We start from the raw sequence: 24,937 nt of genomic DNA on the forward strand, positions 1-24,937 counted from the left end.
CTTTTTTTGTGATACACAAATTGGGATGTAATACATGAAGCATATTTAGTGAAAACAACATCCATTTCTTTTGTTATTTCTATCATGAGCAGAATTATAATGCCATTAGAAGAGTTGCTATAGGCAGAAGGGGTTTTCAAGTAGCTCTCAAAAGTAGCAGAAGGGGGTTTTCAACTCTCTGGAAGGGGTTAGTAGCTCTCAAAAGTAGGGTTACCAATTTTCGAATGGGCTTATCAAGTGCTTGAAAATTGGCCGAGGGTACTAGAGTTTTGGAAGAGGGTTTTCAACTCTCTGGAAGGGGGTTAGTAGCTCTCAAAAGGGCATTTTCGTTCAGCTTTTAATGACAAGACCTCTTTTGTCTCTCGTTGATAATCTTTGAAAAGCATGGGTCCTGTTGATAATTCCACCTAATTTTTGTCCTCCATTGGTAATCGATCCGAATTGTAAATCTGCACTAAAAAGCAAATATTTAATGGAGAGACCAAATTTTGTTTGGAATATCAAGAGCTCCTACACATCCGTGCTAGCTTTGTGAAGGCCTAGTTACCTCATCTTAAGAAATCCAAAGGTAAAATCTCTCTCCATTTTCTCGTTTCTTTATGATTCTTGTGATCTTAAACAAAAAATGGGATGGTTCATATGATCTTAAAAAAATGAGATGATTTACTAGGATATGTAAAATTTCATGTGGGTTTAGGTTCTTCGATTAGGATTTGCCTGCATTGATATTTCTTCTTGTCTCACTGCATTTTTCTCTCTCTTTGTCCTCATATCTCCTTGAAATCAAGTGTCTATCTATTTTCTTAGGTTTGTTTTTTTTGAAATGGGTTTTCTTGGGTTTGTTTTTTTTGAAATGGGTTTTCTTGGGTTTGTTATTGTCTTTTATGGTTAGGGGTCATGGCTATGGTTTTATGCTTTTGGTGGGTTTTATGATCTTGGAATTTTTTCATAGGTTATGTAACGTATATCTTGGGGTTTTGGTTTTATGATTTGGGTTTCTTTGTAATGATTGTTCTTCTTTGTTTTTCATTGCGATCTTTTCTTTTGACCCATTTCTTCAATTTAGTTGCATCACTTTCTGTTCTTGAGTTCTTCAGGATTTGGGTTTCTTTGTAATGATCCTTCTTCTTTGTTTTTCATTGCAATCTTTTCTTTTTGACCCATTTCTTCAATTTAGTTGCTTCACTTTATGTTCTTGAGTTCTTCATTTTCCTAATTACTGTTTCAGTTAAAATTCTGCAAATTATAATGTTCTGTAGGGTTTTGGGGTTTTTTGTTTTGTGGTTAGACTTGGATTGATGTTTTATTTGTCCATGGACTTATTGATTGCATGCTGTATTTAGTGGGAAAAAAGGATGGTAACTGTAGGACCATTAAATTTGTTATTCCACTTAAATCTTAGCTGTACTTGTTGAATGCATATAGGCCAATTATCACAGTGGCCGCTGTTAATCCAGACACTGCCACTCAACTCGATCATAGGCCTTTTCCATATCCAACTTGTATACAATAGCCCCTCTCTTGTTTTAGACAACGAGTCCACAACTTCGTTTGCAACCAAAGAACAATCCAAAATCTGTCTTTGAGTGGCAAATGCACAGTAATTCTCAGAGATAATCAATGGAAGGACCCTTTTTATGCACTCAACTAGCACCTTAGATAGAATTTTGTATAGGCTTTCAACAAGATTGATCGGTCAGAATTCTAAGATATAAGGAGTACCTTCTTAGGAAACATTGTTCAAACTTCAAAGTATAAACAAGTGAACAATAATTTTGTTCATAGTACATATTGTATGTAGTTACATAGGAAACATTCTTTAGTCTCTTTGGTGGAATTTGTTGTGATGGTTGCAGTAGCCATAGTAGCCTTGGCAGCAAAAACAACACCAATGACAGATGAAAATAGGACAGCAACACTAGATGCCCGCTTCGCGGTGGCAGTAGGATGTCATCAGATTTTTTCTTATGCAAGAAGAAAGCATTGGACGGAGAAAATGCCATGTAGCTGGGGTATGGAGGAGGACAGTACCTATTTGACAATTAATACTCTCTAATACTTCATATAAAATGCGACCACTAACAATATTAATTATTAGAGCCCCAACTGTATATAGGCAAATGCAAAAACAATTTTTGATAATAGGCACGGACTTACCTTTTCAAAATAGCTGTTAAAATTCCCTAAGGTTATTTTATATCCTTTATCCTTGAGGCTAGGAGCGCAGAGGATATAAAGGAATTTAGATCAATTAGTTTAATTAGCAGCTAAGTTATCAATACCGTTTTGTTTTGTTCGGAATGGCTGAAGCATTTTGTTCTACTTCGAAAATTAGAACAAATTATTAAATGAAAGATTTTATTCAGGAATTATGTCTGTTTTGGTCCTTTTTGTCATGTTTTGTTCTGTTTCATCTGTTTTGGATTAAACAGGACAAAACACTTTGTTTCGGACGAATTCGTGTAGAAATTCTTCAACTTTTCTAGATTTGCCATTTGGTACTGTGGAATGATGTTAAACTCATAACCAAGTGTTTGTATTGAAGGCGATTCCTTAGCAATATCTGTTGGCTTAAGGGGGATTGCCTCCCTCCCTGGCAGTTTAGGGGCTCCTCATTAGAGATGCATTCCACACATACGTCGCAAAAGAAATAGTTGGGTGGATTCTTCAGCAAAATTTTGGAGTATCTTGTTGCTCTTTGGGTCAGTGGCATGAGTTGTCCACTTTGTAATCTTTTTGTTCTTTTTGTTTTGTTCTTTCAGAGATTGGATTTTCTCATTATTTGTCATACGTCTGTTATTTATGTGGGGGATATTTCTTTTTCTATTTGCCATTGATTTATATTTAATTGCAGTATTTCTTGCCTTTCCTTGCCCCATTTTTACATGCAATTATTTTCTTTTTTCCTGGTGGTCGTATTTCATTCCCATTCCTTACCATGTAATTGTTAATACTAAATTCATGAACAGGTAATCTCTTCACCTGTTTAATTCCTTCCTTTTGGAATCTTGTTTAAATTCATTGCCTCTGGAATCACATACACAGTTTGTTTATTTGCAAAAAGTTTTGATCTCCAAAATCACAAAACAGATCTCTTGGAGTAAATTATGGAGGCTTCCAATATGTTCAACAAGGTATGGAGTCTAGAGGAAATTCATTTGCCAATATGAGAACTTTGGTGGTTCAAATCCAATCTATTTATTTATTTCCGTTTGGAATTGGATTTTTTTGAGTTTTTTTTTTTTCTGACCAGGAGTCTAGATTTTTTTTTTTTGAGTTGATACCAACATTCAGAATACAGCATGCAACTAGATCATGTTTTCCTATTCTCAATTTGTTTATGGTATATGTGCAATTGGTGGATATTATTGTTTGCAAATTCCTTTACTCTCTGGTCGTTGCTTATATTTTAAACTTGGATTGCTTATATGTGGACTTATAGTGAATAAATGTGCACATTTGGAGTGTTTTAGTAACATATTGGCTCTTCTTGGCCTTGGTTTGGTGCGTCCTCTAGGTCTTTTTTGTAGTTGGTTCAGCTTTCTTCTTGTTATTATTTTCTTTAAGGCTCTATGGTCAAGATGCTCAGTATATCATATGGTTATCATTTTCAGGTGTTACTGGAAAGCTTACTATCCAATTTTGGTGTCTTTGATAGGAAATCCTTTTATGTTGATTGTCAAATGCTATTTCTAAATGAAGAATGGACCCCACAATGTAGTTTCTGATGTTCATTTGGTGACAACATGAGTAGACCAACCACCCGCAGTAAAAATAAAAGACAGCGCCCAGATGACAGTGATGGATCTTCATCTAGGATTTTACGGTGTGTGGCTCTCTTTCTCAAGCTGTTATTTTGTTGACCTAGGTGGTTATATTTTTGTATCTAATTTATCTCATGGTTCTTCTGTAGGAAAATTCATTTATCTGGGGAAATTACACAAGATGACATCCATCATCTATATTCGATTTGGAAGCCTGTTTGTGAGGGGTGCCGTGTAAATTCGAAGGATTCCCCAAATTGCTTCTGTGGGTTCATTCCACCTCCTAATGGAGCTAGAAAATTGGGCTTATGGCAAAAGATGTCAGATATTGTTCTAGCTCTTGGCCCCGATTCATGCAAGGATCTCCGTTCTCCGGCTAATTCACCTGCGGGTTTGACTAATCTGGGTGCGACATGCTATGCTAATAGCATTGTGCAATGCCTTTATATGAACACATCATTCAGGTCAGGCGTTTTTTCTGTTGAACCGGATCTTTTGAAGCATCATCCGGTCTTGGATCAACTTGCACGGCTATTTGCTCAGTTACACTCTAGTGAAATGGCTTTTATTGATTCGGCACCATTCATTAAGACTCTGGAGCTTGACAATGGTGTTCAGCAGGATAGCCATGAATTTCTCACCTTATTTCTTTCTTTGCTGGAAAGGTCTCTTAGCGATTCGAAAGTTTGCAATGCAAGAACTATTGTTCAAGATATTTTTCGTGGAAGAGTATCTCATGTGACCCGGTAAGAAATAAACTTGTGATGCATTTTTCATATGCAGCCTTGTAAGTTATAATTAGTTAGGCTGCTTTTATGTTTCTCATTGTTCTTTTTTTTTTTTTTTATAAATTTCATTGTGTAAGCGATATGGTAAGTTGAAAACACTTCTTTTCATCAAGTTACTAGGAGCTTTGAGTCCTTTCTCATTCAAATTGTATATGATATCATTGTATAATTGGTAGTGTTTTAATTTCCCCCAGTCAAGTCAGGCAATGCTCGATTTCATGATTTATTTGAATCCAAGTTTATTCTTTACGCTGCATATATGCCAGCTATGCAATTGATTTGATTGTTACTGAAAGGCATTTGCTTTCTGAAAGTGACACTTGTAATTGTGGCTTGACTATGCAGCGACGTAGTTGGAAATCCACAAAGTCCCAAACAGCTCTATTTCACCCAAATAAAAGATCTGGGTGTCTGTCAACTAAGGCAGCATGGTGATGTCTGAATTAATTGTAGGTTGATTAGGAAGTGCTTTGGGGCTCTAACCTATTTGCTAAAAGAATAAACATTAGAAAGGCTACTTTTTCTATGATAGCAGACTGCCACATCCTGTTGTGGGTTTCAAACTTCAGCATGTTTTAAAGTTGCATTTATTTTCCCGTTCTTTTATTGGGCTTTATGCTAATTTTGATGTTCTTGTTGCATAGCATTATTGCGTTAAAAAATTATTGCCAAAATTTGGAAAAATGGTTCATGACATAGCTTGCTTTATGGATTTTATGCTTAAATTAATATCCTTTTTAGTATACATTTCTGTTTCATAGTTTTCGCCAAAATTAGAGAAAATAGTTTTGGACATAGTTTTTTCTTACTAGTATACATTTCTTTCTCTTGTATGGCATTCTTGTACGACGTAGCTCTTTATTATGTTGCTCTGTGAGGTTGGCCCATGCTGTTTTAATTTTTTTGGACTCTTGGTTTGTGACCAAATGAATTTATTAATTTTAAAATATTATTAATCTTAGAAAAAAGATTTGAGGACATAGTATTTTACTATTTTTAGTGACTTTTTGTTTTTGTTGCTGAAAATGGGTCCTGCAACTTACATTTTCTGTACCCAACATTCTATGCCCTTAGTTTGCACTCTCTGAATTATGTTTTGGTGCTTGCATATTTTGATGTTGGCACCGCTGTTGATACTTTTCTTATTTTTTATGGTCTTGGGTAAGAAATGAACCATAGCATCCTTGTATTCTTTATAGGTGCTCAATGTGTGGAAAAGATTCTGAAGCTTCTTCAACATTGGAAGACTTCTATGAACTCGAGTTGAATATTAAGGGTTTTAACAATCTTGATGAGAGTTTAGAGGATTACCTTAGTGTGGAAGAATTACATGGGGAAAATCAGTACTTCTGTGAGTCATGTGGAAAACGAGTTGATGCCACACGTTACATTAAGCTCCGCTCACTTCCTTCTGTTCTCAATTTCCAGCTAAAGCGTTGTGTTTTCCTTCCTAAGGTACTTCCCTGATGCTTCAATCTGTGCTTTTTAATAGCATGTTTACTAAAGTCTATGTATCCTTTTTTAATGCAGACTTGCAGAGGTTGGTTTTTGCCTTGTCTTCATCATGGTTTAAAATATTGAAATTTCGGATTTCGGTCCAGACCGAAACCAAAATCAGCTGAAACCGATATTTCCGAAATTTCGTTAAAATGCTTTTTTTCCCCAAAATTTCCGTCAAAAATTTCAGCTAAAATTTTGGTATTTCGGTTGAATCCAAAACCGAAACCGAGATTTAAAACCATGGTCTTCATATTTCGCCTCTTCTCTTCCTCCCCCCTCACTCCCTCACTCCCTCCCTACCTCTCTCTCTCTCTCAATTCTGTTTTCTTTGTTCTCCAGACTACGACGAAGAAGAAAATAACATCAGCATTCAGTTTTCCTAGACAATTGAATATGACAAGAAGATTATGCGACCACTCTCAGTCAGAGCTAATATATGACCTGTCAGCCATACTGATTCACAAGGGCACTGCTGTTAACAGTGGCCATTATGTGGCACATATTAAGGATGAGTGGGACGGACATTGGTGGGAATTTGATGATGAGCATGTCTCCAAGTTGGGTATTCACCCTTTTGGAGAAGGATCCTCAAGTTCAACCGCTAAGTCTGTCACAATTGTGCAGCCAGCTTGCTCTCAACAGTTGGGCTCTGTTGCGAATGGAAATCATATTAATATTCCCTCTCCAGATATTAGTATTGGTAATTGTGAAGAGATATTTTCATCAACTGATGCTTATATGCTTATGTATACTCATAGAGATGGCAAAGAAAACAGAGGAAAACTAGTTCCCGGCAATTCCAAAGATGTTCTTCCATTTCATCTTTTGAAAGAGATAGAAGAACTAAATGCATCATATGTGAGTGCTTGTCAAGATTACCAAATAAAAAAGGAAAGAGAAGTGCAGAATATCATGGAACGCAGACAAGAAGTGAGATTACTTCTTTCTGAAGCTCCTGTTCAATCACTTGAAGAGCCGTTCTTTTGGATTTCAACAGACTGGCTTCGTCAGTGGGCTGATGTCGTTACTCCTCCGTAAATACCATCTTTCTATATTTCCTTTTTTTCTCTTAGACCATTGAAAAATGTCTATCTTTGTCAAAATTTTACATGGAGATGCTTGCTTTTTCTGCGTGTAATATAGTGTGTTGTACAAGGATGAATGTGCCGTTGGGTGTCAAATAACCGAGGGAGCTGGGCTTTGAAGTTGTGCAATATCTGTATCCCTATTTCATGCTTCAATGTAGTTAGTATTGATATGCTCGTCTGTTAAAATTAGGTGTATATTGCTCTATTATAATTTATGAGCAGAACATTTTTTTCCTAATTGGACCATTGGTTATATGGATGACTATAGTTAACGGCATATGATTGATTCTGATGTACCATCCTTGTTTAATCAGCATATGAAACCTGATCATAGTTTTAAAAGAAGCAGCTTTTTACTCTAAGCATCCTATTTGTCGTCCTCCTACACATGCTTATAATATTAAACTTCATAATTTGGGTCCTAAGATTTGGTGTAAAAGATTACTGTTTTATGTTTCTGAAAATTTAAGAATTATATTATGCGTAGTTTCAACATGGTACCTAGGAAAACTATTTTTGGTATGCAACCTGTATAAATACTAATTCTCTCATCTATTGCCTCTTCGAAATATTTGGCGTATGCATTGAGGCTCTTCCCCTTTTTTCTCTTCTAATATCAACTGTTATTTACCTTGGAAACAATTGTTTTTATTGTAGGATATTTTTGTGGTCTAGGGAGTAGGGATTTCACAGTGTAATTAAATTTAGATCCTCAACTCTAGTACTGCAGGGTTGCTTCGTTCACTAGTTCTGTCCAAGTTTCCCCTAGTAAATAATATAGTTTCATTGTGTATGACTTTGAAAAGGTTCCCTTTAGCTTTTTATGCCTTTTCATGTACATTAATAAGGGGATTCCCTTGGCTCCTGTGATCTTATTTTGACATTGTAATGTCCTGCAGTACCATCGACAACACACCAATTCAGTGCTTACATGGAAGAGTTCCTTTTTCAAAGGTTGGTACCATGAAGCGAGTGTCCAACAAAGCTTGGTGCAAGTTGCTCTCCAAGGTGTGGTGTAATGGACTTTTATTTGAAGTGCATCTCTCCTACAATTTGGCTATCCTACTTATGAGTCATTTTTTTTTATTGAATAGAGGATCAGATATTTTCCCTTTAACAAGTCTTCAAATATTGTTCCATTGGACTATGGCGTGGCCTTTGAGGCATTCAAGGATTGAAATTTAGGTTTCGTACCGAAACCGATTTCTTTTCTTTCAATTTCAGTCATTTCGGCCGAAATCTAACCCGAAATCCGAAATTTAAAGATTCCGGTCCCTACATGAGTTGCCTATTTGCCTCTGCCTTGTCACATGTTTGATCAGACATTCTTCAAACTGTATTGCATAATTGCTTCTATATAGTTATTGCATTAGATAAAAAAGGGTTTGTAAAATTGGTTTTCTCAATAAGTGGAGATGACGTGTGGGAGAAGCTGATTTATAAGGGGAGGGAGGCTAACTCCTATAAAAGCAGTTCTAGCAAATATGCCATTATATCACCTTTCGACCTTTAAATGTCCTGTTAGTATTATAAAGAGGTTGGAACAAATCCAGATGAGATTTCTATGGGGTGGGTCAGAGGATAAGAGAGGTATCCCTTAAGTCAAATGGGAGGATGTTTGCAAGCCACTAAAAGCGGGAGTGTTGGGAATCAGAAGGTTGAAAGTAGTTAACTAAGCACTTTTGGGTAAATGGCTATGGCGGTTTGGGAATGAAAGGGAGCATCTTTGGGCTAAAGTAATTGTAAGAAAATATGGATCTGACATGGGACACTGGGAATATCTAAATGAGTTTGGGCATCAGGGGACGAAAGTGTGGCGGGCTATCTTGCAGTTTAAACATCTTTTCCTTGAAGGCGTCAAATTCAAAGTTCGGACTGGCGATGAGTAAGATTTTGGTTAGATAGGTGGTGTTCTCCATCCCCTTTAAGGGATCTTTTTCCTGATCTTTTCTTAGTAGCGACTGCTAAGGAGGGCCTCATTTTGGACGCTTTTGAAAGAAGGGAGAATCGAACCGTTTGGCTTCCCAGTTTTAGGAGGAACTTCTTTGATAGAGAGTTTCTATCTTTGGCTAAACTCTTTGAATTATTAGAGAGCCGTTACTTTAAAAGATCTGGTTTAGATAAGAGGGTTTGGATTTGGGACTCTTAGGGGGACTTTTCTGTTTAATCTTTCTATCTTTACGTGTTGTTATGTGATGGGCCTTTCAATGTGGCAAAGGTGTGGCCTTTCAAAGCTCCCGTAAGGGTTGACGTTTTTGGCTGGGCAGCCTTGCTTCATTGTATTCAGACGATTGATTTCCTGCGAGAGTGCAAAATGCTGATTGTTAATCATTGCTGTCTTTGTTTAGAGGCAGGAGAATCAGTGGATCATTTAATAATGCATTGTAAGGTTTCTAGTGAAGTTTGGAGCGGAGTTTTAGGGAGATTTGGTATATCTTGTGTGTTCCCTTGTCGCCTTATTGATCTTTTGGATTGTTGGCAGTTGGTTCCTTGGAGGAGTAAAGGTAGGCCTTGTGGAATGTTTCTTTTCTTGCAATGTTATGGGTCGTCTAGAAGGAGAGAAATGCAAGGACCTTCAAGGGGCAAGTAAAGAGTTCTTCCTTTCTTACTCTCAAGGTGTCCGCTTTATCAATAGCTTGGGTTAGATCTTTGCCAAGTTTCAGGTTTGTGTCTGCCTTTGAGTTGTGGCATGAGTGGAGGAAAATTTGCTCCAATTTTGCACCACGGCAAGTGATCGCGCAAGATTGGGAGCCGCCGGGTCAAGGGCTTCTTAAATTAAATTTTGACGGGTCTAGCCTTGGTAATCCCAGTCCATCTGGAGCAAGTGATCGCGCAAGATTGGGAGCCACCGGGTCAAGGGCTTCTTAAATTAAATTTTGACGGGTCTAGCCTAGGTAATCACGGTCCATCTAGAGTAGGGGGCATCCTTAGAGACGACAAGAGTAGTGTGGTTTGGGCTTTTGCAGGTCCTTTAGGAGAAGCTGATTCTTCTGAGGCGGAGGTTAAGGCGGCTTTTCATGGTATTAAATTATTGGAGGGAAAGGACCTTAACAAGGTGGTGGTGGAGGGTGATTCTAGTAATGTTATTCGATGGTTATGCGGCTCTAAAAATTATCCTTGGCGCTTCGCCCAATTCTTTGAGTAAATCCAGGACTTGGTTGGTTCTTCTTCTATTAGTTTTCATCATATTAGAAGATCGGCAAACGATGTTGTGGATGGGTTAGCCAGAAGGGGGGTTCACTTGGAGGCTCTTGAGCAATATCATTTTCTTCTTCCTTGATTTTGTTTTGTATTGGGCTGGTCTTGTTTCTGTTTTTTTTTTTGGTATATTTTGACCATCTCGGTTCACTTTTTAATGAATACTTGATCATTCCAAAAAAAAAAAAAAAGTAGATAAATGCGTCTAGAAATAATTAGTAAACTTCTAAGGTCTAAACATATTTTGGTCGTGTGGACAGGAATTCACTCATTTCAGTTTGAATCATGAATGTCCATGCAATCATGTTGAGATAGGATGACTCGTGCTGGTCTGATTTTGTGCAGTTCCCTTTCTAAAGAAAATTTGGAGTGAGGCTCATGACTCGGATCCTGTTAGTATGATATAGGACTTATTGGTCTTGACCATCTCGGTCTTTTTCAACGAAATTCTTAGTCTCATCGGTTGCGCATACAAGCCTCTTGGATCAATTTCAATTTCCATTCCATATCCTTCATCTCCATTTCCTGATTTTGCTTCCTTTTTCTTCTCATAGATTCAAAGCAGAATGAATTCATCACAAGATCTGCTTCTATAATATGTTACCTTCAGGCTCTACATGTTGGATTGGTGGGAGTGATATCCATTCATTATCCTTTCAAACCGCCACCGCCACCCACTCCCGGTTTTTCTTCCTGGGTTTTGATGTGATTGGGTGTTGGGTTTCAAGAGTGATAGAAAGGATACTAACCAGATTCACAAGTCACGGGACAATAAGTTGTTCCAGTTTTTTAAAAAAAGGAGGTAATCCTTCATATACATAGATTCTGTAGCCTATAAAGGAAATGATGATGATCCCTTTAAGCACATAGAGAACTAAATATGAACTCACCTAATAATTGGGTAAAGTGTAGAAGCAACCCCAAGTGACCCTACTATAAATAGCTGGCAACTATCTGATAGTAGTAGATGCTGATTATTGCTAAAGATAATGGACATTAATGCCATTCAAAAAAAAAAGAAAAAGATAATGGACATTAATTGATATGTATTTGATACAAATTAGCTACGTTCTCAGTTGGTCATTGATTATTTTTGTATTATTGTATATATTGTCTGTTACAATATTTTTTCAATCCTTTCTACCCCTTTTCTTCTATTCATTTGCTAATTTTGTTGATGATTTAATGTGTCGTTTATCTATACATCTAGTATGGAGGAGGGCCGGAATTGACCAGTGAGGACTACTGCATTGATTGCCTCAAGGATGGGGCAAAGACTACGGTCTGTATTGATGACTATAGGGATCGTAGAGCATCCATGAAGGAACTTGCAGAGGCTGCACTTGCAGGAACTTGTCTTGGTGGAAATTTGTACTATATATCTAAGGCATGGTATTGTTTTCTTTTATCTTGTGTCTCCTTCATTTCTCTCTTATTTCTCATTTTACTTCATGTTCCCATATGTTTTTGTGAGTGTTATAAATTGTGCTGCCGATCAATGTTAAAAAACTTCAACTTGACTGGTGAAGTTGACCTGTTTTCAGACAACCCAATATGTTTTTACTAAACCGACAAAACTGTGGAACTTTTATTTACTTATTTTTCCATTTCTCATGACCTGGTACGAGGTTACCTGCCTAACCATTAACTTTGGATGAATTCTGGGTTTTTTTATAATACCGTTAGCACACTGATGTTGTTTCATACATGGTTTTAAATTTTGGCCAAAATACAAAATTTTAGATTTCGGTTGGGTCCGAAATCATTGCAATTTCGGATTTCTGTTTCAATTTCGTCCAAACTTAGGTCATTTTGACTGAAATTGAAATAATTTCGGCTGAAATGACCGAAATTTGCAAAAAAATTGGTTTCGGTAGGAACCGGAACCGAAACCGAAACCGAAATTTAAATCCATGGTTTCATATTAACTAGCTTGATTTTTTCTATTTGTTTCTTATACTTGTTCTTCAATGCAATTTATGCAGATCTGATTTGTTTTGTAGGTTGTTTCAGTGGATACGTAGGAAAAACATTGATTCGTCGTGTATTGCTGATTCGGGACCCACAGCTTCACTTAGATGCCCCCATGGAGAACTTCTGCCAGAACAAGCCGTTGGAGCAAAGCGTTTGTTGGTTCCTCAGATTCTCTGGCTTTTTCTTTGTGAAAGTTCTACTGTAGTGAAGGCTGAAGACCCTTTTGGCTGTTCACCCTTTCCTATGGATTCGGAAACTTGTGCACTTTGCAACAACGAGCTGACACAAGTGGCATGTTTGGAGGATAGCCTTAGGTAATGATGAAGATTTCTTGAAAGTTGAATCCTAATATTTTGGTTTAAGAGTAAAATTAAAAAGAAAAAAATATTCTGGTTTAATGGCTTACTTCATTGGTAATGCTGCAGAGCGGCCAAGATTAAACAACGCCAGAATCATGAAAAGTTATTTCTGGGGAAAAGTATTCCACTTTCTCCTGGTTCTAGGTATTACTTATTGCCTTCATCATGGTTGTCCAAGTGGAGAACTTATATCACTTCAAGTGGGAAAAATGTTTCTTCTTCTGTAGAACCTGATTGTCTGGATGCCATCCTTGTTTCACTTAAATGCGATAAGGTGAGTTGCTTCTTTGCATTCTTTTCTATCTTTGGTTTTCAAGTTGTTTCATCAAGCTCTTTTCTCTTGAAGGTATATTGGTGCACACTTGGCTTCCTACCATGGATTTAAATTTCGGTTTCGGTTTCAGTTTCGCCCTTGGCCGAAACCGAAACTCCGGCCGAAATCCTGAAATTCCGGCCGAAATCCCGTAATAAAAAAGTATTATTTTATTAATTCCGAAATTTTGGAATAATAATATTTAAAAAAAAAATCAATTTTTCAAATTTTCGGCCAAAATTTGGGATTTTGTGAAATTTCAGATTTTAAGTTATTTCGGTTTCGGGTCGGACGAAATTTAAAACCATGCTTCCTACTAGCTTTCCGTTTTCTCGCCTAAATCAGGAGTACGAGAGATATCTTTAGATAAACAATAATTAGAAATACATGAAAGCAAGTGACAAGGTAAAACTGCACCAACAGTTCATTATCATTGGGGTGGCACTGGTAACATGATATGGAGGGCAAGTGATTTTGTAAACAGTTTATATGATTGTGTATTGTAGCTCGCTGTTGGTGTAGGCAAGGGACATTACCGCTGGTTATTATGTGGTTTTCCGGGCTTCTTGCGGCTTGATCTTTATGTCCTTTGTCCTTTCTCACTGATACAAACATGATCCAGTTGCGCTTATACAAATCCTTATGGCTGTGGGCATGGGAGTGTGCGAGGTGCACCTTGGACCATATTATATATAGGCTCAACCTTATAAAAGCTTGGTTTTTCTTATTGACTGTTGGAAGTAATCTTTTATTTATTTGTTTTATCCAGCATTCACGACTTATAGAAAGGCCTCTCGATCTAACTTGCAAACGTGGTGTGATTGTCCAGAGGACATCTGCTGTAAGTAGTTGAAGTACTTCTGTAAATTTTCTATGTCATCTATGTGTCAGTTGTTTTTTATGAAGCCTGTTTTTAAACTTTTTAACCAAATCCAATGCTATGTCACAAATTTCCTTCAAGGGAATTTCTCAGCAAGGGAAAATCTCGGGAGATATTATTTTTTTTTTGTTTTTTTTTGGGTTTATATCAGGAGAAACGGTAAAAATAAAATGATTAAATTAATGAAAAAATATAAAATAAAAATATCGTAAAAATATCGGGATAAATATCGCAATATTATCGGGATATGTTATGATATAAATGAAAATATCACTATATTTTTAAAATCTCGAACAGCTGGATTGTATTGTGGAATATTATATCCTGGACGGAGTTCAGGATGTTCACTGGAGCTAATTTTGCTACACACTTGCTGCAATTATTGTTCTGTTTATACATCTTTGCCCTTAGGTTTTGGCACTCTTTGATGTTTGCATATCATGCTCGAAACCTTTAATGGGTTTGTTTGCCAATTTATTTTTCTTAGCCTTTGCAGGTTTATTGAGAATTTGCATTCTCTCATTTTCATGGTCTATATTGGAAACATTTAATTAACCTTTGTAGTGTTCAAAACATGCATACCGACACACACATGCCTGGTCTTAAATATTGTTTTAAAACTTAATAACCTGTGTGCATGTGTAAGAGTTCCTAAGACTTTCATGTTCAATCATTCAAGCTGGTGGTCAATGGTTAAATAGAAAATGGCCAATTGGTGTGAACATTGACAAAATTTTGGATGGGGCAACACTTATGATGCCTAGATATGGACATGGACAGTGGAACATGGTTACAAATATGCATTTCCCAAGTCCTAGGACATAGATACGTATATGGGCACCGTGAGATAATACACAAGACATGTTTAAATAACATATCATAAAACAACAAGATTTGTCTTAGAAAATGGAACTAATAGTAAATTTAAAATGGTATATATACGACTCACATGCTAAAAAATACAATTGCAAGTATGTGACAAGCTTATAGTTAATTCGAAGAGAGTGACGTGTTTCAAGCCTCATAGTCATTTGAACAATAGAAACATCCATGAAATATCCGAGTATTTAAGTGGGTTTCTCTATATCGAATTGTGTGAGACATGTACATTGAGTCTACATAAAGATCCGAGCATCACTTCCTTTAGCAATCAACTTTCCAATCGGGCACCAATATCAAAGTGGGTTCCTTTAGTTGTTGACCAAGACTCAAAAAACATGAAAAGAATTGGCTGTCAAAGCTCACTAGCAACTGGAGGTTTTTGTTAAAATTCTGAACATCAACTTCCCCACTTCTTCTAGGAAAGCAAACACACATGAAACTCCACCCATAAGGAAAATTCTTCTAGAAATAACATATTCCCTATCTCAAAGCCTCAAGACCACAGGCCGTTGCACCTTCCATGCTTGATGAAAGATGCTCCAGGGCACTCCGTGTCTCCAAACATTATAACTTTTTTTTGAAATGGTCCAAAAAACGCTTCACACTAATGGGCTTCTCAATCCGAGGCGCATAACTACTCAAGCTACCTACCCACACCTTGAATCAGCATTCATGCTTACATAGTCACTTCCACTGCCCTTGGTCACCATGATATGGGAATGGGTTGCCACATCTCATGGCTCCTACCTTCCCTAGGATGGGTGGTCAAGTTGAACTTCGAAGGCTTATCCTCTACAACCTAGGAGACACTAGAGCACATGGAACCCTTCATCTCCAAATATCATCAAACTCAATTTTGATGGAAGTTATTTTGAGAGTTTGGGATCAGCCATAATAAGTTGTGTGTTTAGAAATGATTTGGGATGAATCGTGAGAGCATGCAGTGATCTAGTCAGGGATATGGATTCAAATGAAACAGAAGTTATACGACTTTTACTGGTCAAAGGAAATCCAAAGAATGTGATTTCTTCGGCCTTCTCTGGGCTATCTTGGAAATTATTGATCTTTGTAGGGATATTGCCTTGTTCTTCATACATACTGCAAGATGTGAAAATAACATAGTAGACAAAGTAGTAGTCAACTTCCATAATTTATAAAAAATGATCCGAATTTTACCCTATCTTGCATAGTTACAAGTATAACATATTGACCAACTTGAAAGAAGTGATTACAAAGAAAAAAAAAACTAAAATACCACTCCTTATAGGATTGTTTGAATTTCTCCAATTTATTGTTATGACTGGCTAACATTTAGACAACTTTAAGCTCTCTTTTTCCCTTTTGATTCTTTCTTTGAGTCTTGCACAAGTATGTGGTAGTTCCTGCATCATTAATAGCCAAGAGCACAGGTTTAGAATATTCTAGGAATAGAAAAGCTGCGATGAAAAAATCCTGCTTCCCACACTTGACTGTTGTCTTCATGTCTGTCTTATTGATATTTTTGACCTCACAGTTAATGTTTGCTATTATATGTACTCCTAATTGGCGAAGCTCTAGATCCTAGTATTTAATAGGGGTGTCAATGGATCCAGACAGTCCGATGGATCATCCGAATCTGAACGTTAATGAACAGGAGCTAAACATATGAATATGATCCATGGGCATATTTCGGATCATCAAATCTGGGATCCGAAAATTTTTGGATTGTGCATGGGCACGGCACATATGCCCATTGGATAGTCACGATCTGAAATGGTTTACAAAAATATCCTCCAAATTTTGTTAATGCTAACCCTTCTATGAAGGGTATTTTGGTCAAAACCTCTCTTATCACTTAATGAATCGGATGGGAATGCAATTTCACTCATTTTAGTCGTTTCATTTCATACTTTCACGAAGGAAAAGAGAGAGGGGTTTTGTTCTTTATACAATCATATTCTTTGGTCATAGTTATACATTATACTTGTGTATGTAATTTTGATTAGTTTTATTGTTTACAAGCATTATTATACACATAGATTAAACATAGATAAAATTTTAATTTAGTTGAAGAAAATGCATAGAGACACTAATAGTGGACTGCCATTCTATCTCTTTTAAAAAAAAATTAATTGTTTACTTTGCTTAGTGGGACATAATAGGACACTCCGATGGACGGTAAAATGGATCGTGATCATGATGTGGAAAGTAGGATCCGAAGAACAATCCGACTCCGACCCGACCGATAAGGAATTTGAATGGATCGTGACTGTGACATAGGTGGATCCGACCCGAAGTGGATCCGTTGGCACCCCTAGTATTTAATATAATTTGGTGTACTTCAGAAATTTATATTATTATAATAGAGTTTCTACTTCAAGTCATTCCATGATGAAGATAATAGAGATTTTATATGATGAGTGGGCTTACAAACACGTAATGGCGGTACTGCCCTTGATATTTTATCCAATAGCTTCTCACTTTTGAGAAACTGCTATTGGATCAAATTTCAAGGGTGGTACTTCCATCATACTACCTTTACGTGTTTGTACGCCCACTCATCATATAATTTTCTCAAGAAAATATTATTTTGGTATCAATTATTGTTCTTGTTTAAATTCCAGACAGACGGTTTAACAATCATTACGGAGAGTGATTGGAAGTGTTTCTGTGAAGAGTGGAAAGTTCCTGAGGGGAAAGGTATCTATGCCGAAATCTATTATAGCGGCACCACAAATAAATTGATTGGGTCGAGTGAAGAAATGCTGCTTTTAGAATCAGACTTGGATCCTTCCGTTGATGAAGTGAATGGCGAGCTTGAGTCTAAACAACCTATTATTAAGACTAATCCGGAGGTGAGGCTTAGTTAAAGATCGAATAATGATTTGAAGTAAATAATGGAACCCGCTTACTTCTCAAAAAAAAAAAAAAAAATTGACAGAAACTACCTTGAATTATCTAACTCAGTAGAACTGTGCCTATTCAAACGAGGTTACTATTAAAATGGGGATGCTGGAGTAATTAAGGGTGTGTTCGGCAAGGCTTATTAGAAGGCCTTCTTCCACTTTTTCAGGGGCGGAGAATGACAAATCTCATAAAATCAGGAAAATTCTGTTCGGTAACCTTGACCCGCAAAGTCCGTTTCCTTCGTTTCCCATTTTTGGCAATTAAATAAGTGAATTCAGCGGAGCAACCTGGAGTCACTTCGTCACTTCCTTGCCGAACACACCCTAAATGTCAAACTTCTTTTCTCATTCATTCTAGATGCTATTTTGTCAATTTTATGAAATTAAGTTGGTTGATCATCTAGAATGGATGAGTTATTGTAAGTTTCTTAGCAGTGATTGCAGTCAACTTCTCATATGTGCATGCCATTTTGGCGTTCCTACTTTTTGGTATTTGCTTTAAGGTCTCCCTTAATTTGTACAGATATGTGATGATTGCATTGGAGAAAGAGAAAGCAGTGAGTTGATGAGGAAACTTAATTATTCTGACAAGGATATAAGTGTATTTCTTGTTCGTGGTAAGGAAGCTCCACGTTCAGTTTTAGAAGCTTCTGTGACTGCTTCTGAGTTTGATCGCCGCACTTCAAAGCGCTCGCGGAGAACATCAGGCGGTAACACGATCAACTTGAAAGTTTCTGGCTCCACATCAATTTACCAATTGAAAATGATGATATGGGAATCCTTTGGGGTAATCTTTTTTTTTTCCCAATTACAAGTTGCTATCTAATATTTAGGTATTGCTTTTTGAAATCCCATGTATTATTTCCTGTTGTTATAGCCTTGTAGGCTTATAGTTGCTTTTCATTTTGGTTCATTTGTGAACTGAAACTTCTTCTCTTGGCATTATGGCACTACATAAATCCCTTCTTTTGGCATTATTGCGCCCTTAATACACTGTCAGCTATCCTCCCCCCCCCTGCACGCTCACTCGCTCGAGTTGAAGAGTTTAATATTTGGTAAAAGAAAAACCATGAAAGTTATATTGTTTTACCGATTGATGTTTTATTGGGAAATTCAGTATCTTTAAGTAAACTTGTCATTCCACTTATTGTTTCAACGATATGAAGTAGTGCTCAACTTTGAAATGAGGAAATTCTTAATATTTTAGCAATCAAAATCCCCTTAACAAATCATAGTTCATTCTAACTCATTTGCTATGTGTACACCAAAGAGTAGTTGGATGAGGTGGAAGAAGAAGAAGCTGATTTGGAATAGTCTGAGGTTGAAATGTACGTGGAGTGCAAGATGGAAACAAGGATGAGAATGCAACAAGAAATCTAGAAAAGGTGATGATATGCTTTAGAGGGTTGGAGTTTGGCGAAAACGATCAAGATGGCATACAAGGGCAAAATGCAAGAACAATAAAAAGGACACTGCAAATAAGAAAAATCAAGTTGGGAGCTCCTAAAAAATTTCCACGCTCAATGTATTAGAACCATAACAAATCAAGTTGGGAGCTTGTGAAAAATTTCCACGCTCAATGTATTAGAACCAGAACAGGCCAAAGCGACTACCATTCAAAGAAAAAAAAGGCCAAAACGACCGTCTTTCTCTGTTAGCCGATCTCCGCACATGCTAAAACCGAACCAGGAATCCCTCCACCCTATCCTAGATCTCATCAATGATGGAAGCGAATAAGACTAGCCAAAACACTGCTATCAGGAAGGTTGATTCCCTGCAAAAGCGCTTTCACTTTTGCTTCGTTCAAATCCTTGATCCCAGTAGGACCGGAATAGGCCCATCTGATTGATCCAAACTCATCTCTCAACAGCCACCCAATCCCATCCGACCCAAGGTTGCCATACTCGAGTTGTCAAAGTTTAGCTTCATCTAACCATGCTGGGGGAGACCAACTAGTGGTAGAGAACTCCGTCCTGTCCTTACTAGAGGAGACCTCCTTCCAAGTTCCAACACTGATGAAGGTCTATTAGTGTTATACTTACAAAAATGGGTTAGACAATTATTTTCATATCATTTGCTTGTGAAATATGGTGTTTGTTTTATGTACGTATTATGTGAATTCCATTTGAAATGTATTATGTACTGAATTATCAGACATGCACGACAATACATTTCATGAGGTGTTCAATGTCATTAAACCTTGATGATTTTTTTGTTATGTGATGATTTTAGTGTGTGCGCGATTATTCTAGTACCTTTTGAAGTTTCATCTTAAATATCCATCATGTGCATATGTTTTCATTACGGTTTCATAATTTTATAGGATTTCCACTGAAATTTCCATCTGAAGCTGACATGTTTCCATTTTCATCATGACCGAAAATGCATACCGAAACCAAAACCTAAAACCTTGGCTAGATTTTCTTTTTGTTTGTCGGTAGGATACTTTAGTATGCCCTTTCTCTGATCACAGTCTTCTTAAGACCCTCAACTCACATTCCCATTCACCACTCCATTCGTTTACCCTATATGCTTCCACTTGTTGAGTTGCTAGCTCATCTTACTAATTGCATCTACATTACTACTATTACCTCTCACTAACATGTGCCCTCATCAATTGGCAAGTTATAGATATTTTTGATTTCTTGATCTAGGACAGGTACCAACAGTTCACTATTCAAGCAGCTACAATCAGGTGTAGATCTAGACCAAATATGTCAATTTTCAAAAAAGAAAAAGAAAAAAGATCTAGACCAAATATGTATATTAGCATTCTAGGATGATCTGTCCATTGGATCAAGTAGATCTTTGGATATGAGTTACAATCTGAGCCTAGGAACGACCTACCAAGGTTTGACGACTATCGGATCATCGGATCTTCTATTGGGACCAAAATAAAGAGAGATGTGAAGATATTGCAAATTTGATGGATCCAATCTGATCTCGGATTCAGATCTAACTGTCATATTATTTTGAATTTTGATTATGTTATGGCAATGGAGAGTAGAATTTTCTCCCAAATTTTAACCACGATCGGATTGTAGCTAACTAAATCATTTGAAAAATAAATGCCTTTAAAAAAAGGGAAATAAACATTAGATCTAGCAAAATTTGCATAGATCTACCATTAAATACCCCAAGAGTTATTGATGATTGATCTGCATGTATTTGGCAAGAAACGAATAAATCATTGCAAAAAAAAAAATGGCATAAAAAAATACTTTGTATTACATGACTCTCGACAACGGATATCTCGGCTCTTGTATCGATGAAGAATGTAGCAAAATGCGATTACTTGGTGTGAATTGCAGAATCTTGTGAACCATCAAGTCTTTGAATGCAAGTTGCGTCCAAGGCCATTAGGTTGAGGGCACGCCTGCCTGGGCATCATGCCACATAAAAAAAAAACACTTTGTATATACCTCAAAATGTGAAGATCCTTAAATTCAGGATTTCGGACTGACACTCAATCCTTGTGTATGGTTATTTTATTTTATTTTATTTTGAAGCCGTCCGTGTATGGTGTTATTCCGCAAAAAGTGTTCTCAAAGCTGGTACAAGGCGCTTAGACACTTTGAAGTGTGTGAAATGGTGGACAAAGGGTTCCAGGAACCTTATTTCTCCCCCCTTTCACATGTGATGGCTCGTTGCCTATTGTGATATGGTGAGACCCAAAAATGTGGTGTTAAACATATGGCCCCTTATACAAAATGTTAATCCACAAAAAGAGCCCGCAAAGCTGGTACACGACACTTTAGTAGCGTGTTAAATGGTGGACAAAGGGTTTCAGGAACCTTATTTCTGCCCCATTTCGATTGTGATGTCTCATTGTATATTGTGACCTATCAGGTTTTGTTGCTAGATGAAGTAGCCATGATAAATGGGCTTTGGCTCCAGCTATCATTATCTTCGGGTATGTTTTCATTTTGATGCCTCTTGTCTATCAGCATCAGATGCCTTTCAGTGTGGTAAAAATGCCATTGTTATTTGCGTAAGACAAAGATTTATTCATGTGATGAATGAGCAAGAGCTATTTTGAGAATCATATTAGCAAACTTACGGAATAAAGGTATTCCATAGGCTCTTAAAACTTTGAAACCTGTGTCTAGGCTGCGTGAACTCTTTCATTTGGGTCTATGGTGTTAAACACTTGTAATTGAGGATGCATCTTTTTATTTTGTGTTAAAGTATCACAGTTCTTTTTTTATTGAAAAGTAATAATATTCATGCGACAGGAGGACTTCCCAAGAGGTCACCCATGCTAGTACTATTCTAGCCCAAGCATGCTTAAGAGGTCTTTTTCTGCCTCGTTTTATTCTATAACTTACCATAAAATATCTTAACAGGTTGTTAAGGAGAACCAAAAACTTTATAAAGGCTCCAGGGAAATTGAAGGTGAATCTGCTACTTTGGCCGACATGAATATATTTCCTGGAGACTTCCTTTGGGCCACGGATTCAGAGATTCATGAAAATCGTGATATAGCTGGTAATTAAGCTTTCATTGTACATAATAAATCATTTAGGAAGATCAAGATCTGTCATATACAAATGAGTTTTGTTATGCGGATTGTTGTGAGCAAGGGCTGCCCTGCCCACTGTGCATATGGAGTTGATTGGGTCCATTTATCTGGGCGGCCACCAGTCTAATGATGACGTCATGTGGGTTAGATTTATTTTAAACTGTCTAAATGCCGTAAGAGTTTGGGTAAACATTTTCCAAGAAAAAAGTCATCTTAATGTATAGCATATCCAAACCAGGTTTGAATAAAAGCCCTGATTTTCTTGACCTACAAGCACTGTAGAGTACTTATTTTCAAAAGTGGGGGCTATTCTGTATTTTTTGGGTTATAAATCTTTGAAATTGACTTAAGCCTCAGATGACTCCTAAGTCCTAACTTTGGTGTTCTGCAGATGAGCTTTCAGAACAGAAGATGGAATTTCAGGAGGCCGAGGAAGGGTTTCGGGGAACTCTTTTGACGTCAAATCTCTTGTTTCAGGTTTTTTTAAGTGGCATTTTTTTTTCATTTGCTTTCTTTTAATATGGACTGCCTGTAATTTAACCGTCATTTAGTCGTTGACACAGGGATGATGACGCCTCGACGCTTTGGTTATATGTGGAGGTGAGATGCAAGTCTCTTCACTAAGTTGCTTTTGTTTTTACTTGGGTTGTTTATCAGATATTCTTCTCTGGATTGATATGGCTAGACTTATTCAAATTCTTTAAATTGAAGCATTCAATAGTGCGCTTTTGGGGTTGGTTTTATGGTCACTTGGCACTACCTTTAATCCTTCTGTGATTCGCTGACTGATTTATAATATTACTCATGAAATGACACTCATATTCTTGAAAAAAAAAATCAGTCACAAATACCTGTTGATATTTTTTAAAATGTTGTGATATTTTTCTAGTTTTTGATAAAATGACTCATATTCTTTTAAAACAAAATTAGTCTCAAACATCTGTTGATATTTTTAAAAATCTTGCGATATTTTGCTATTTTTTGATAAAACAACACAAATCTGAAACTTTCCCTAGATTCTGAAAAATCTAGATATTTCCATATTTTATTTGTTTAGAGCATGGAATTTCTGATCTCAATTTTGTTTTTTTCCTCTAATTGCAGGGATTGTGTACAAAATTGTTGATTAGCGGGGCGGGGGGGAGCTAAATTTGATTGACTTAAAAGAGACAGGCATTTTGTGGTTTTGGTTTGCTTAGAGGCTTTCAATGTTAATATATGCTTCTTTCCATACCCACTCTTGAAAAGGAGTTTTTATAGCTATTCAGGGTAAGGAACCTTGTGTTTAGAGGTATCTTACACATGGGGATATTTGGACGAGCCATAATTCACTGAATAATCCTTCATGTCCATGTAATGTCTTCTACATTTTCATTCACCAAAATTAGTTCGATTCACTCTCAAAACAATATTTGCAAGAAAAGATGAGTAATAGATATTCAAGTTTCTTGGGTTAACATGTCGATGGGCAACAGTCCATGTGAAATCAAACCTTCAAAAGGCATGGTGATTTTCAAACCAGTCCAATAACAGTCCATGAGCCTTCAAAAGGCATGGTGATTTTCAAACCAGTCCAATAACAATCCATGAGCCTTCAAAAGGCACGCTACTTTTCAAACCAGTCTAATATTGTGTGACAAAGATAATGCAATGTATTGGAGGGAAAACCCAAACAGTATGCTAAAAGATGACTAGAATAGGAGAAAGCTTACCATTCAAAAAAAAAAAAAAAAAAGGAGAAAGCTAAGGATCATTGGTGAGATCTAAAGGGGCCCCTCTTACAATGCGGGGAATTTGGCCTAGGATTCCTGGCACCCCTTGTATCTTATATGAGGCCTTTAATCATGGCGGAAGGTTGGTTTTGAGATTCTCCTTGATCGGGTTTTTACCCCACTGTTTTTGTTTTTCCTTGTAGCTTTTGGGTTACGATTAAGGAGTTGAATCTTCAGTGACTAATAGCGTCAATACTATCTTTGCCATCGTCTCTGATTTTTGTAGATAGGACTTTGTACTCTTTCCTCAAAATTTTTAGTCTCATGGACAAAGTCACCAACAATTTCATGGCCTATTTGCCAGCATACCTTCTCTCTTGTGATACATGACAATGAGTCAGTGACAATATTAGGAGGCCCTCATGGAGATCCTTCACATCTAGTTTTCCTTCCTTACTACATGAATGGGGGGATGATTTACTCTGAAGAAACACTCAGTCTTAAGAGCTCCCCCACAGCCTTACTACTATGACACTTATGTCCCAATACATTAATGACCATTTTTAAATTACGAAAGTACCCCTACATAAATATTAGCTATATATAGTTATGTAGGAGAGCTGCTGGTCTTCACATGGCTACCATAAATGGGCATGAAATCAGTATGGGAATACCACTGCTTAGATAAATCTCAATATATAATTACAGATAAAGGTTTCTGAGCGATACCTCAGATACCTTATCTGGGCAAGCTCATATGAATAGGGTAGGTAGCTATGTTGTTTGGGTTATGTTACATATTGATTCTATAGGACCTAACATAGATAGGGTGTCCCTAAAAAATCATCTCCATAGGATCATGGTAAGCGTTGATTTGTGGAGGTTTAAAATGGACGTCTAGAAAATGGGTCCATTTTGTGTTTCTATAGATCGAATGGAGATGATTTGTTAGGAACACCATATCTAGAGATTTTATATGGTGTAAGGCCTTACAACAATAAGGCCTTTGTACCGCCCTTGATATTTGATGCAACAGCAGCTCACCTTTTGAGTTTTTTGAAGAGCTGCGGTT

The 24,937-nt window shown here is 37.0% G+C and overlaps 1 protein-coding gene and 1 non-coding gene across 5 annotated transcripts; both read left to right on the top strand.

The window, feature by feature from the left end:
* Window positions 1-423: 423 nt before the first annotated feature.
* On the top strand, window positions 424-23,610 carry LOC143857525 (ubiquitin carboxyl-terminal hydrolase 26-like). 4 transcript variants are annotated; one of them, XM_077367970.1, is made up of 16 exons: window positions 424-568; window positions 3,659-3,826; window positions 3,914-4,510; window positions 5,752-6,007; window positions 6,392-7,086; window positions 8,040-8,148; window positions 11,549-11,730; window positions 12,342-12,626; window positions 12,738-12,945; window positions 13,754-13,825; window positions 17,350-17,580; window positions 18,155-18,418; window positions 21,978-22,119; window positions 22,545-22,630; window positions 22,705-22,753; window positions 23,258-23,610. In XM_077367970.1, exons 2-15 carry the CDS (start codon window positions 3,747-3,749, stop codon window positions 22,720-22,722), a joined length of 3,225 nt encoding a protein of 1,074 aa, XP_077224085.1. In that variant the 5' UTR covers window positions 424-568; window positions 3,659-3,746; the 3' UTR covers window positions 22,723-22,753; window positions 23,258-23,610. The 4 variants fall into 4 exon arrangements, with proteins under 4 accessions (XP_077224085.1, XP_077224084.1, XP_077224086.1 ...); XM_077367969.1 differs by having other exon boundaries at window positions 427-568; window positions 3,615-3,826; XM_077367971.1 differs by having other exon boundaries at window positions 427-568; window positions 3,615-3,826; window positions 22,717-22,753.
* LOC143858335 (5.8S ribosomal RNA) lies at window positions 20,865-21,021 on the top strand. Its single transcript, XR_013238915.1, has one exon. It is a non-coding gene; the product is annotated as a 5.8S ribosomal RNA (ribosomal RNA).
* Window positions 23,611-24,937: the final 1,327 nt, after the last annotated feature.

This window comes from Tasmannia lanceolata, unplaced genomic scaffold (assembly GCF_043159265.1).
Source record: "Tasmannia lanceolata isolate RefF3 unplaced genomic scaffold, GAP_Taslan_0.1 ptg000025l, whole genome shotgun sequence".
Taxonomy (NCBI): domain Eukaryota; kingdom Viridiplantae; phylum Streptophyta; class Magnoliopsida; order Canellales; family Winteraceae; genus Tasmannia; species Tasmannia lanceolata.